Below are 12,796 nucleotides of genomic sequence, written 5' to 3' on the forward strand. Positions count from 1 at the left end.
AAATCCCAGAAATGCAAAATGCATCATAAATGCATTAAAAACGTGTGTGAAAAAATGCAATCCGCACCAGAAAAACATATCAACCGTAACCTGCATAGGTGTGAACTAGGGTTGCACGATACGTTTTTTCAAGTACTCGCCGATACCTATTCTTTTTTTTAATGTTGTGTGACAGTGGCACTAATATGCAGCAATGGTAGGTGGCACTGATTAGGCGTGACTGATGAGGCGTGGACTGTGTCAGTAGTTTATTTTTTTTTACCATTTATTTATTTTTTGTTATTTTTTTTTACAATGCTTTTTTTTTTTTTTTTTTTGTGAGGGGGGGGGGTGGGGGGGTGGGGGGTTGGAGAGTGAACAGTGTTTTTTTATTATTTTTACAATTTCACCTTTAAATATTTATTACAATTTTCTTGTAAAAAAAAATATATTTATTACAATTATTTAATTTTTTTATCAGCCCTGTTGGGGGGGGGGGGGGGCTTTGGTGAGATATTAGAGATAAGGACACAGATTCCCCAGTTCCTTTCTCAGCAGGCTCAGCTGCACTGAAAATGAATGGACAGGAGACAGAGGCTCCTCTCCATTCATAAACTGAGACATCACAAAGCACAGTTTACTATGCTCAGTTATGAATGAACAGTCAGTGATCACACTGGGGATGATTGCTGCGGCAGTGGGGGCCATTACAAGCACCGATCTCCCTGTATAACTTTTAATAACGCTGCCACGGGAGGGAGAGGAGGAGAAAAGCTATACAGGGAGATCTGTGCTTGTAACTTCCCCGCACCGATCACCTGTGAGGCTGCTCCCCCCCCCCCCCCTGAGCTTGAGGACCCCTGGTCCGCTACAACAAGTATCGCATTAGGCATTGGAGCATTTGCATGGGTACCGATACTCGTGCAAATGCTTGGTATCAGCACTGATACCAATAATAGTATTGGTGCATCCCTAGTGTGAACCTAGCCTAAGTTTGGGATGGGAAAGCAGCTTGGACACAAAAACACATCACTGTACAAGAGTCTTCCTGTGACAACCATCATAGATACCTATTGCCTCTTAGACCACCCTTTACGGGTTGTCAACACAGAAGAAGCATCTGAACATTAGAGATGAAAATCTATGAATCTGTGAATTATAGGTGGAGAAAAAGGATTAGCATTACACAAGAAACCATCTGTTCTGTGTAAATTCATCTTGAGTACGGAATGGGATGAACATTCTCAAATCTGAAAGAAGAGACAATTACGGGGAATAATATGATATTCTAGGGATGAGGAAGCTACCATCGGTGTCCAATCACCAATTCCACCTTCTAGATCAGTGGTCTCCAAACTGTGGCCTTTGGTTGCCCTTGAGACACTATTTCTCTCACTGATATGAATCACCTTTCCTTCCACTGACACAAATGATGAGGTACTATTTATTCCTCCATTGACACCGAAGATGGGACATTATTTTTCTCACTGACACCATCAATGGGGCATTATTATATAGTTCAATATTCCACTTTCTACTCACACAGGCAACAGTCAACCCCCCCCCCCCCCCCAAGGTCTAAAAGGACAGTAAACTGGCCCTTTACTTAGAAAATTTGGAGACCCCTGCTCTAGATGATTTCAGAAACATTTTTGTAATTCTGAAAATTACGGCATGCCAGGGGACTGTTGTATCTCACAAGCCTACATATTAAGGAGTTACTAGCTCTGTTCTAGCACCATATACCCCCATCTCTGGAGACTGGTGTTCTCTATAAGAGTTAACAGATCTGACCACAGTTAGTCAGCACAGCTTGACTTGATGCCGATGTTGGAGCATGAAGCTGGAATTCCCTGGCAGACGGCACGGAAACCTTTTCACACTGAACTACTTCCCTTTCCTGAATAGAGAAGAGAAGTAAGATCGGAGTCCTGCCACACATCACTGCGGGAAATACAAGAGCTCATTATCAGTATGATTACTATTCCAAATTTAGGGCTTTGTCTGTCCAGAGGACTATCCACCAAGAACAACCCCGAAAATTGTCAGCTCAAAAATTCCCTATCCAACATGTAACAGGTCTTATTACTAAGAATTACCTACAACAATGGGGACTATGCCCCAATGACACCTTCTAAAGCAGGACAAGGAAGACTTCTAAAGTATCCACAATTTGGATGAACATTGCTCAGACAACTTCCAGAACAGCTATATAGTGTATTATATACAAAGCTTAAATGCCTTCAGGAAAGACTATCTAATTATCCGTACACCTATTAAGGATACATTTTCAAGTGGATGTTCTGAGAGTCCAATCTAAGGTAATTTTCTGAGCCTACAAATTGGACTCTTATCGTTATCTTGTCGCTGACTGTAAAAATCACTAAGGGCTGGTTCACACTAGATGTAGTGGGCGATTATTTTAGTGCAGTCCCACTGCATAGACAAGGCAAAATGCCTTGTCCCCTATATGCCTGGCAAACACCACTGCGTTGCGCTGGCGTGCGGGCACGGTGTGCTGAAAAAAGAGTAATGCATCCAGTATTTTTTTTCAGTGCAACACAGTATGAGGTGACTCACTACACAGCTGCCAGTTGAACTTTATGAGATGTCTGTGTGACAGCTTAATAAAGTTCATAAAAAAAAAAAAAAAAGAAAAAAAAAAGAAAGAAAACCGTACTATCACTGTGCTGATCTCAGCCGGATCGCGCTGCAGTGCAGCAGCCGGTGTTAACCAGCCTTGAATGAACTTACCAACTACAAAAATCGACTGACTACAGATAACACAAAATAAGGATTTACACCATGGAACATGTTACAGATCCACAATCTTTCAGTTTTATATAATATATAAAAGTCCTCTATTGATATGTTCTGTCCTTCTGAGTCCCGATTTCTTCTGCAGAGGGAATTACATTTTTACTGTAGTGTTGTATTCAGTTATCTTGTTGGAAATCAGATGGCCATGAAATATGTTGAGTTATATTGGATCTATGTCCTGTGCATGTAAAGAAAGGGTGCATCCTGCACTACTGTGTACACCCTGGATTGTATGCAGGACACAATGTGCCAAGGAAATCAGAATATGATATCCAGTGAAAAAGCGGTACATTAGAGAGACTGTTCACTACAAGTGAAAAAACAATTATCCTGGCATCAAGTTTTCCCAGCTAGAACAAAGGCTGTAACAGAAAACTTGTTTCTGATGTAAAGATGGAACCATGCACAAATATATACACGCACATAGGGAAATTCCAAGCAATATCAAATTAAATTACAACTAAAAGGTACCTATATAACAATCTAAGCAAGTACCAAATCCAGTCACTGGGGGTTATTTACTAAAGGCAAATCCACTTTGCACTACAAGTGCACTTGAAAGTGCAGTCACTGTAGATCTGAGTGGAAGATCTGAAATGAGGGGAAGCTCTGCTGATTTTATCCTCCAATCATGTACAAGCTAAAATGATGTTTTTTATTTTCCTTGCATGTCCCCCTCAGATCTACAGCGACTGCACTTCCAAGTGCACTTGTAGTGCAAAGTGGATTTGCCTTTAGTAAATAAACCCCACTGTGTGATGCACAAGCTTAATTAAACAAAAAAGATCTTCCTTCACCCACCCTGACTGACCCAAATAAGTCTTCATTTGTGTTTCACACGTCTCCCCTCCCAGACACTGCAGCACACAGTGGGCATTTCAGCAGCAGAGGCGGCGCTTTCAATTCAGGAAGTAGTGGGTGGGACTAGGTGAGGCCAGGGACCAATGTCAGGACAAGGTCATCTAGAGCCCAGAGCAAACATGCCAAACTGCGACCCCCCCCCTCCCCAAGATGTATGAGCATTATGTGTCAGCAAAAATCCCCCCACAAAAACACGGAGTATTATTCTTCATGCTTACCCCCTAAACATAAATTCACCCTCTTCCCTGTACAAATCCACCCCTGCTTAAATCCACCCTCTCAGGACAAATCTTTGCCCCCCCCCCCCAAATCCCCCCTAGCTCAAATGTGCACCCCCCCCCAAAAAAAAAATTCACCCAAATTCTCTACCCTTAAAATGTCCCCTCCTAGTACACATCTTATCCCCCCACTTCAAATCTCCCCTCCTAGCACTAATACCCCCCCAAACCCTCCTAGCACAAATCTTCTTTCCCCGTCCGCCCCCCTCCTCGCAACACAAATCCCCCTAAATCACCGCTTTTGGCACCCCCCCCAAATTTCCCCTTCTGGAATACTTCCCTCTTGCCACCCCTCAAATGACCCCTTCCAACAAAAATCCCCCCCAATTACATCCTTGTGGCGCCCTTTCACCTCACATGATACCACAGTTCCCAGGGCAGCCTCCCCTCCTGCCCACCCCTTGTCCTGGCACTGCCAGGGACTAACTGACAAGCTAAACACGTGAATAGTGACAATGTTGATAGCCATACCCCCTGTAACATCTTCTCAACCCACTATAGTGCAAGCAGATGAAAACCTACACGAAAGTGACAGTAAGCTGCGTTAGGTGGATGTCGCTGGCAGCAGATATTTGTTGGTCCTTGCAGGAGAACTGTAGAAGAGAAAACTGAAAGTGCAATTGTATTTAAAATGAAGTGCTGCAATGCCTATTTGTTTTTTTAATGGAAGGCCGTGGTTCTACTTTAACAAAGAAAAAAAATCCTAATCACAAAACCAAAATAATACCTATACAGGTACAGAGATAAATGAGGAGTATCAGTTTTGAAGGAAAAAAAAATGCACTGGCTACTTGCCAATGATTTCTGTCATCTAAGGCAGGCCATACATGGTTCAAATTCCTAACAAATTTTCTTTCGAAAGTCTAAGTCTAAGAATTTTCGTAGGCATTTCGCACCATTAGTTGGACACAGCAACAACCGATTTTCATGTGGCTATTGAATTTGAGTGATCGGACATGTTGGAAATGTTTGGAAAAACAAACGATTTTCTAATCAATGATGGGAGAATCGTGTGAGAAATATTATTAAATATGGAATGCACATGAGTGCAAGAAAAGAAAATTCCCGTAAAGAAAAGAAGATTTCCAGACACGAAAAAAAATTTCTGTAGCAACATGAGGTGAAATTGAAGGCTTGGTTGGTCGAATTTCAAAAATCAAGGGTGGCACCATCGGATCACAAAACACTTTCTGATTTTGAACAGAAAATTAGTTCGGAATTCGACCGTGTATGACCTGCCTAATACTCACTGACTTGTCCAGGAATATATAGAGAGATCCTGCCACTTGGCCCACTAACCTCACTACCAACCCAACACCACAGCAAAGGCACAGCAAAACGAGGAGTACAGCAGTGACAATATCACCTCACTGCAGATCATACAATGGAATATCTGCAAAGCACAAGAGCATATCACAATGTATAGTAGCAGAGAATTGTCTGCAAGTAGTATACAGACCAGCCTTTTCTTTAAAGATCTTATCGAGCCGTCTACTACTGGACCGGAGACATGGGAGGAATGAATTACAAACATCAATCTGCACACGGATCAATACTTCTGCCACTGTAATTACATCCACAAATTGGCAAACGCGACTTGCCAGTACTGAATACAAATGAACGCCGCATTGCTTGTCTCAGATAAGTCTTATTCTGATGCAGAAGTACCTGGCTGGATAAGAGATTCTGGATTCTGTACAACAAACAGGTCTGTGACAGCTAGCCATGAATGAACATCTGACAATAGGATTATACATACAAAGATGAAGGAACGGTCAGGGAAACCGCAGGGGTACAAAAACTGAGGAAGAGGGGAAACTGTGCATACAAAGACACATTTATTTCTATTTTCCTATATGTGCATCCCTAAAATAATATGTCTGTACTATATTGTTTTAAGGCCTTCTAGTGGATCACACTACTACAGCAGGCAAGTGACTCCTGGGGTTCCTCCCCAAGTATATCAATTCGTCACAGTCCCCATCATTTGCAAAACTGTCCAAAATCAAAGCTGATCATCAAGATACGCATTAGTGGAATTTTGAAACCCAGGTTAGGTGAAAAGCTCAATGATCATTTGGAACATCACTGCAATGAAACTGACCTCTTCCACAACCAAATACCCTCGAATTGAGGTGTGGGTGCAGCCACCATGGGTGGTATGTATGCAAGATTTAATACTACTCATTCAATAATACTGTCATTTCGTAAGGAAACCTATATATACAGTTCTGCTCATAAGTTTACATACCCTGGCAGAATTGATGATTTCTTGGCCATTTTTCAGAGACTATGAATGATAACACAAAAACATTTCTTTCACTCATGGTCAGTGTTTGGCTGAAGCCATTTATCTACTCTTTTTTATCATAATGGCAACAAACTACCCAAATTACCCTGATCAAAAGTTTACATACCCTGGTGATTTTGGCCTGATAACATGCACACAAGTTGACACAAAAGGGGTTTGAATGGCTATTAAAGGTAACCATCCTCACCTGTGATCTGTTTGCTTGTAATTAGTGTGTGTGTATAAAAGGTCAATGAGTTTCTGGACTCCTGACAGACCCTTACATCTTTCATCCAGTGCTGCACTGATGTTTCTGGATTCTGAGTCATGGGGAAAGCAAAAGAATTGTGAAAGGATCTGCAGGAAAAGGTAGTTGAACTGTATAAAACAGGAAAGGGATATAAAAAGATATCCAATGAATTGAGAATGCCAATCAGCAGCGTTCAAACTCTAATCAAGAAGTGGAAAATGAGGGGTTCTGTTGAAACCAAACCACAGTCAGGTAGACCAACTAAAATTTCATGTGGTGTGGCTGTTTCAAGATGCACAATAATGAGGCACTTGAAGAAAGACGGGCTGCATGGTCGAGTCGCCAGAAGAAAGCCATTACTACGCAAATGCCACAAAGTATCATGCTTATAATACGCCAAACAACACAGAGACAAGCCTCAAACCTTCTGGCACAAAGACATTTGGAGCGATTAGACCAAAATTGAGCCTTCTGGCCACAACCATAAACTCTACATTTGGAGAAGAGTCAACAAGGCCTATGATGAAAGGTACAGAGGTGGGTCGCTGATGTTTTGGAGATGTGTGAGCTACAAAGGCACAGGAAATTTGGTCAAAATTGTTGGCAAGATGAATGCAGTATGTTATCAAAAAATACTGGAGGAACATTTGCAGTCATTAGCCAGGAACTTGCGCATGGGACGGACATACTTGGACATTCCAACATGACAATAATCCAAAACTCAAGGCCAAGTCGACCTGTCATTGGCTACAGCAGAATAAAGTGAAGGTTCTGGAGTGGCCATCTCAATCTCCTGACCTCAATATCATTGAGCCACTCTGGGGGGATCTCAAACCTGCAGTTCATGCAAGACAGCCCAAGAATTTACAGGAACTGGAGGCTTTTTGCCAAAAGGAATGGGCAGCTTTACCATCTGAGAGGATAAAGAGCCTCATCCACAAATGACTTCAAGCTGTCATTGATGATAAAGGGGCCAATACACGGTATTAAGAACTGGGGTATGTAAACTTTTAATCAGGGTCATTTGGGTAGTTTCTGTTGCCATTATGATTTAAAAAAGAGTAAACAGTTGATTGATAATAAATGGCTTCAGCCAAATACTAACCATGAGTAAAAAAAGCTTTTGTGTTATTCATATTCTCTGAAACATGGCCAAGAAATCATAAATTCTGCCAGGGTATGTAAACTTATGAGCACAACTGTAGGATGGTCATACTAGCTCCCTGGCTGCAAGGCTTATCTAGTGGCTTCAATACTTTAAGTTACAGATGCAGAACAAGTATAGCTGGATACACACTATACAATTTTCTTTAGATTTTTCTTTTAAATTTACCAAAACCATACTATGTGGTCAAACCTAAACACTTTCAATTTGTATGCAATCAGCCAGGCCCTTGCACAAAAGTGTGTATCCAGCTTATTGAAATAATCATTTTTGACTTCTCACTTGATGCCTGCCTATTCTAGGTGTCGCCATGCACTCACACCTGAACGGACATTTCACAGGCTCCATCTGACATCACAGCACATTCAGAAGGGGTGAACAAAAGGGATTATGCTACAAAATAGAGCCAATTTCCTTTTTAGCCTGTAATAGAAATTTCTATCTCCACCAAGTCATTTGATATTTACCATCAGCTGTACACATTTATACATATAATAAAGATCACAAACAGGCTAAAAGCATTCTTTCAATCGATTCTAATCTGGTAGAACTGATGTACTTCTGAGTCTCCAGCACCCTCTGGTGGCAACACCCAACATACACGTTTTCCAGTTCCATATGTACCTACTCTGTGGACAGCCACTTATTAGACCAGCCTTTTCTCAACCAAGGTTACACCAGTGGTTGCTACGTGTTCCCTGGACAATGAGAAAATTCTGCCTCTCATATAAGTCATTACTGAAAATTTTAATATTTTTAGACATCTGTAGCGTAATCAAATTTTCGAAATGACCACAAATGTAAGGAGCATTCTTCTCAGGAACCATCACACGTATCATGGGCTGTAGACATAGTAATAATTAGCAGGGGTTCCCTGAGACCAGAAAGGTTTTTCAAGGGTTCCTCTGTATTAAAAAGATTGAGAAACTTTGCATTAGATGGATAGAGATTGCCCGGAGTTGAGGAGTTCACTGCACATTGGCCCAGTTATGTGATCTCTTGAAAGGCATTTGGGAGGCCTGGCTTTCTCGTGACCAGAAGAGGGAAATCACTGCAATTTCTTTTGGCTAAAAGCGAGAAGTAAAGGTCAGAGCTGGATTCTTAATACGGTTGTGTAATATCTTTAGCAGCAAAGTACTGAGACAACACCTTACAGGATACACATATATGCTGTGGCTGGAACACAGATGACAGATGGAGGGATCGCTCACCTGAATGCTGCCAAAATCGACATTCTCATAGTGGAAGTGAGCGCACTCAGCCAGCTTTGGGAAGTGACCCTTTGTGAACGATAACCTGATGGTGGGAAACAAAGAGACAAAGTGAGTAAATGTGAACAGGTACCCCCTTATCACACCAACACCCAACAGGGAAGTATTCTTCATAGTACTGTATGTCTTCACACATCTCCATCTTTTACAAAGCTGTTCTTGTAACTTTCTGTACATAGCATCTCCAGGTTTAACCGATTCCATACCGGGCCAATTCTGGCATACCTCTCCTACATATAAAACAATTATTGTGCTAGAAAATTACTCAGAACCCCCAAACATTAAATAAATATATTTTAGCAGAGACCCTAGGGAATAAAATTGCAGTTTTTTATGTCACCTGGTATTTGCGCAGAAATTTTTCAAATTTTTGGGAAAAAAACACTTTCATGAATTAAAGAAAAACAAAAAACACTATAGTTAGCCCAATTTTTTCTATAATGTGAAAGATGATGTCACGCCAAGTGAATAGATACCCAATATGTTACTCTTTAAAATTGTGCACACTCTTGGAATGGCGCCAAACTTTGGTACTTAAAAATCTCCATAGGCACGTTTTACAGTTTTTTACAGGTTATCAGTTTAGAATAAGACCGCTTTCACACTGGGGTATTTTTCGGCTAAAAATAGCGCCTGTAAAGCGCCTTAAAAATGCCTCCCCTGCAGCCCTAGTGTGAGAGCCCGAGTGCTTTCACACTGAGGAGGTGAGCTTGCAGGGCATTAGACAAAGTCCTGCAAGCAGCATTTTTCGGGCGGTGCGGGAGTGGAGTATACACTGCTCCTCTACCACCCCTGCCATTGAAATCAATGGGCACCGCCTGCAAAGCGATTCGACAGAGGCGCTTTTTGCGGGCGCTTTTAACCCTTTATTCGGCCGTTAGCGGGGGTTAAAAGCACTCCACTAGCGGCCGAAAAGCCCTGCTATAACAGCAGTAAAGCGCCGCTAAAATTAGCAGCGCTTCACCGCTAACCCAACACCCCCCCGCCCCAGAGTGAAAGTAGCCTTACAGGTCTTGTGCTAGAATTTTTACTCTCGCTCTAACGTTTGCAGCGATAACTCAAATGTGTGGTTTGTACGCATTTACATATGCAGGTGCGTCCTACATATGCGTTCGCTTCTGTGTGCAAGCCCAAGGGGACTGGGGTGCGTTACATTTTTTTTATTGTTTATTTTAATTTTATTTGTACACTTTCCCTTTTTTTTTTTTTCATCACTTTTAAACCTATTACAAGGAATGTAAACATTCCTTGTAATAGAAATAGGGCATAACAGGTCCTCTTTAAAGGGAGATTGGGGTCTATAAGTCCCCAGATCTTTCCTCTATGCTGGAAAGCCTGAGATAAAAAAAAAAAAAAACAAACAGAAAAGAACACGATCACAGGCTTGCCAGCAAAAAAAAAGATAGTGTTTACATCTGCCGGCGCCGGAAGTGACGTCATGACATTGCTTTTGGCCTCCCATGGTCATAGAGATGACCGAGGACCATCTGGTCCGTGGTCAGCTCTATGGTAAACCACCACCGCCGGTGGTTTCATTCTCCGGCTCCCCGATTGCACAGCCGCTATGAGGGCCTTTATTTTGCAGGGAATCACCTGCTGAAAAAAAGGATATCTGATCATTCAAATATCTCCACTCAAGGTCCAGGATGTCATATGATGTCCTACGGGCGAGAAGTGGTTAAACAAAGGTGAACATAATCCAGAGAAAAAACTTTTCTGATGAAGGCTTTGCTTATTTATAAGGTTTGCCAGAGCTTTTAGCTTACAGTTTTTGTAATATTTTGACAAAATCTACAATCACATGATCCTTTATATCAGTGGTCTTCAAACTGTGGCCCGGAGGCCAGATCCAGCTTTTTGCTTGCCTTTATTTGGCCCTTGGGACACTATTTCTCCCACTGATATGAGGCACTATTTTTTCCACTGACAGCAATGATGAGTAACTATTCCTCCACTGACGCCAAAGATGGGGCTTTATTCTATAATTCTATATTCCATTTTCTACTCCCACAGGTCACAATCCGGCCACCCTAAGGTCTAAAGGACAGTAAACTGGCCCTATGCTTATAAAGTTTGGAGACCCCCTGCTCTAGATGATATAAACACAGAATCCTGTATGGTGTCTTGCAATATTGGTGGATGTTTTATTTACAAGGACAAAAAAAAAAAAAAAAAAGCAAAGCAGCATGATAATGTATTTCAATAGACCCCACAACAGGGCTACTTACAATAGATAGGTAAAAAACAGGCACGTCAATAAGTGTAGGTCCGAAATGCCAGTTGGAGTGGGTGCAAGAGCTGCTGGTACAACCAGGTGGAATGTGACAGGAGTCCCCGTGTGGAGGAGAAAGCCGAAGTCCTTCCTGAAGTGGGTGGAGCGTGGCGTAGAATGCAGTGTCGTGGGCGGCCAGGAGCAGGATGACGCAGGCAGGGCTCAGGACCAGAATGCAACGTGTTTCGGAGCATGCACTGTACCACATAGGGGCATGCGCGCTCCCTTCTCAAGCAAATTACAACACCTCTGACTTATACCTTATAACTACACTGCTTGCATATAAGGTATTATGACCAGGCCCCTGCGCCTATAACTTCCGTTTCTTATTTACCAGAACTGCTGGCAAGCGTGAGGGGGAGAATAGGAGCAGGACAGAAAGACAGGGTGTACTACATTTGTCCTTTGTACTTCTATAAAGTTTTTTTTTTTGTGTATGTTTGTAGTATTCCCAGTATCAACAACTAGTTAAGCAAACAGGGAAACCAATTGGTTTTATTTTTCTTGTTGTGAATATCAGTTTAATAAAAGCTGCTCTAAGTACCTAACCATCTGTATAAGTCCTATACCATGCTTTACAGATACCACATCTACTAAAAATATTTCATATTAAATGCCCCACTTTAGACATGATAGGCTTAATTCACAAATCTTTAACACGCGACTAAAGATCGGTAACTTTGGCTATATGACTGTCATTTTCACTGGACTTGCAGTCATTTTTTTGACAATAAGAATCCTTATCCTGGTGCATTAGCTTTGTGAATTTAGCCTAATATAGTCTGAAAGGACACTAAAAATGCTGTTAAAAGATAAATTAGAAGAAAACTCACTTTTTGACATTTTTGACCTTCATGCTGGCGGTGTTGCTACAGGAGCGCATCGGAAGTTCCACTGCAATGGGAAGTTCTCCGGGAACTGGGATATCTGCTCCCCGGGCCTGCAAGAGATACATACAAATATCACATATTTATATGAAAGAATTACCAGACATCTGCTAGAGGACTCTATAATCTCCTGAAGGAGGAATTATCACTGGGGGGGAGAATGAAATTTACTATTACAGCAATCAAAACACAGATACAAAGCAGTTTGCGTTAACCTTTCCTGACCTCTAACAGAGGTTGGCTAAATCCCCTGATCAGCTTTCTGCTATGCTTATTTATAACTGTAAGTAATCTTTTATATTTGTATTTTTTTTTCTTTAGGAAAACAATCATAAATTGTTTTTTTTAAAATCCACCATATCATCCAATGCTTGTTAATGCTTGTAGAAATGTATTCCCTATTCTCTGCTTTTACAGTGAAGAAGTCTTTTCGCAGCCATGTTTTTTTTCCTACTGCAAGAGGATTTCTTGGTTCTTTAGTGATTGGCCTTTAAGTAGAACTCCAGGAACAGACAATTTTGCAAAATCTTATGGGTAAAATATTGCCTCTACTCAGGTGCATGAAAGGAGCAGATGGCTGCTCAACATCAACATGCAGGATACTAAAAGCGGAGTTTCACCCTAAAGTGGAACTTGCGCTCATCGGATTCCTCCCCCCCTCCGGTGCCACAGTTGGCACCTTTCAGGGGGGAGGGGGGTGCAGATACCGGTCTAATACAGGTA

General features: G+C 41.7%; 1 protein-coding gene across 10 annotated transcripts in view; it reads right to left on the reverse strand.

Moving 5' to 3' along the window:
- ARHGAP32 (Rho GTPase activating protein 32) overlaps positions 1 to 12,796 on the reverse strand; it is a 352,740-nt gene that overhangs the window by 111,163 nt on the left and 228,781 nt on the right. For all 10 annotated transcript variants that reach the window (XM_073603297.1, XM_073603299.1, XM_073603301.1 and 7 more), the window contains 2 exons: positions 12,020 to 12,126; positions 8,855 to 8,939 (listed from right to left, as the gene is read on the reverse strand). In XM_073603297.1, coding sequence (XP_073459398.1) covers positions 8,855 to 8,939; positions 12,020 to 12,126 — 192 coding nt within the window. The remainder of the gene's footprint in view (positions 1 to 8,854; positions 8,940 to 12,019; positions 12,127 to 12,796) is intronic.

Source organism: Aquarana catesbeiana, linkage group LG10 (assembly GCF_042186555.1).
Source record: "Aquarana catesbeiana isolate 2022-GZ linkage group LG10, ASM4218655v1, whole genome shotgun sequence".
In the NCBI taxonomy this organism is placed as follows: domain Eukaryota; kingdom Metazoa; phylum Chordata; class Amphibia; order Anura; family Ranidae; genus Aquarana; species Aquarana catesbeiana.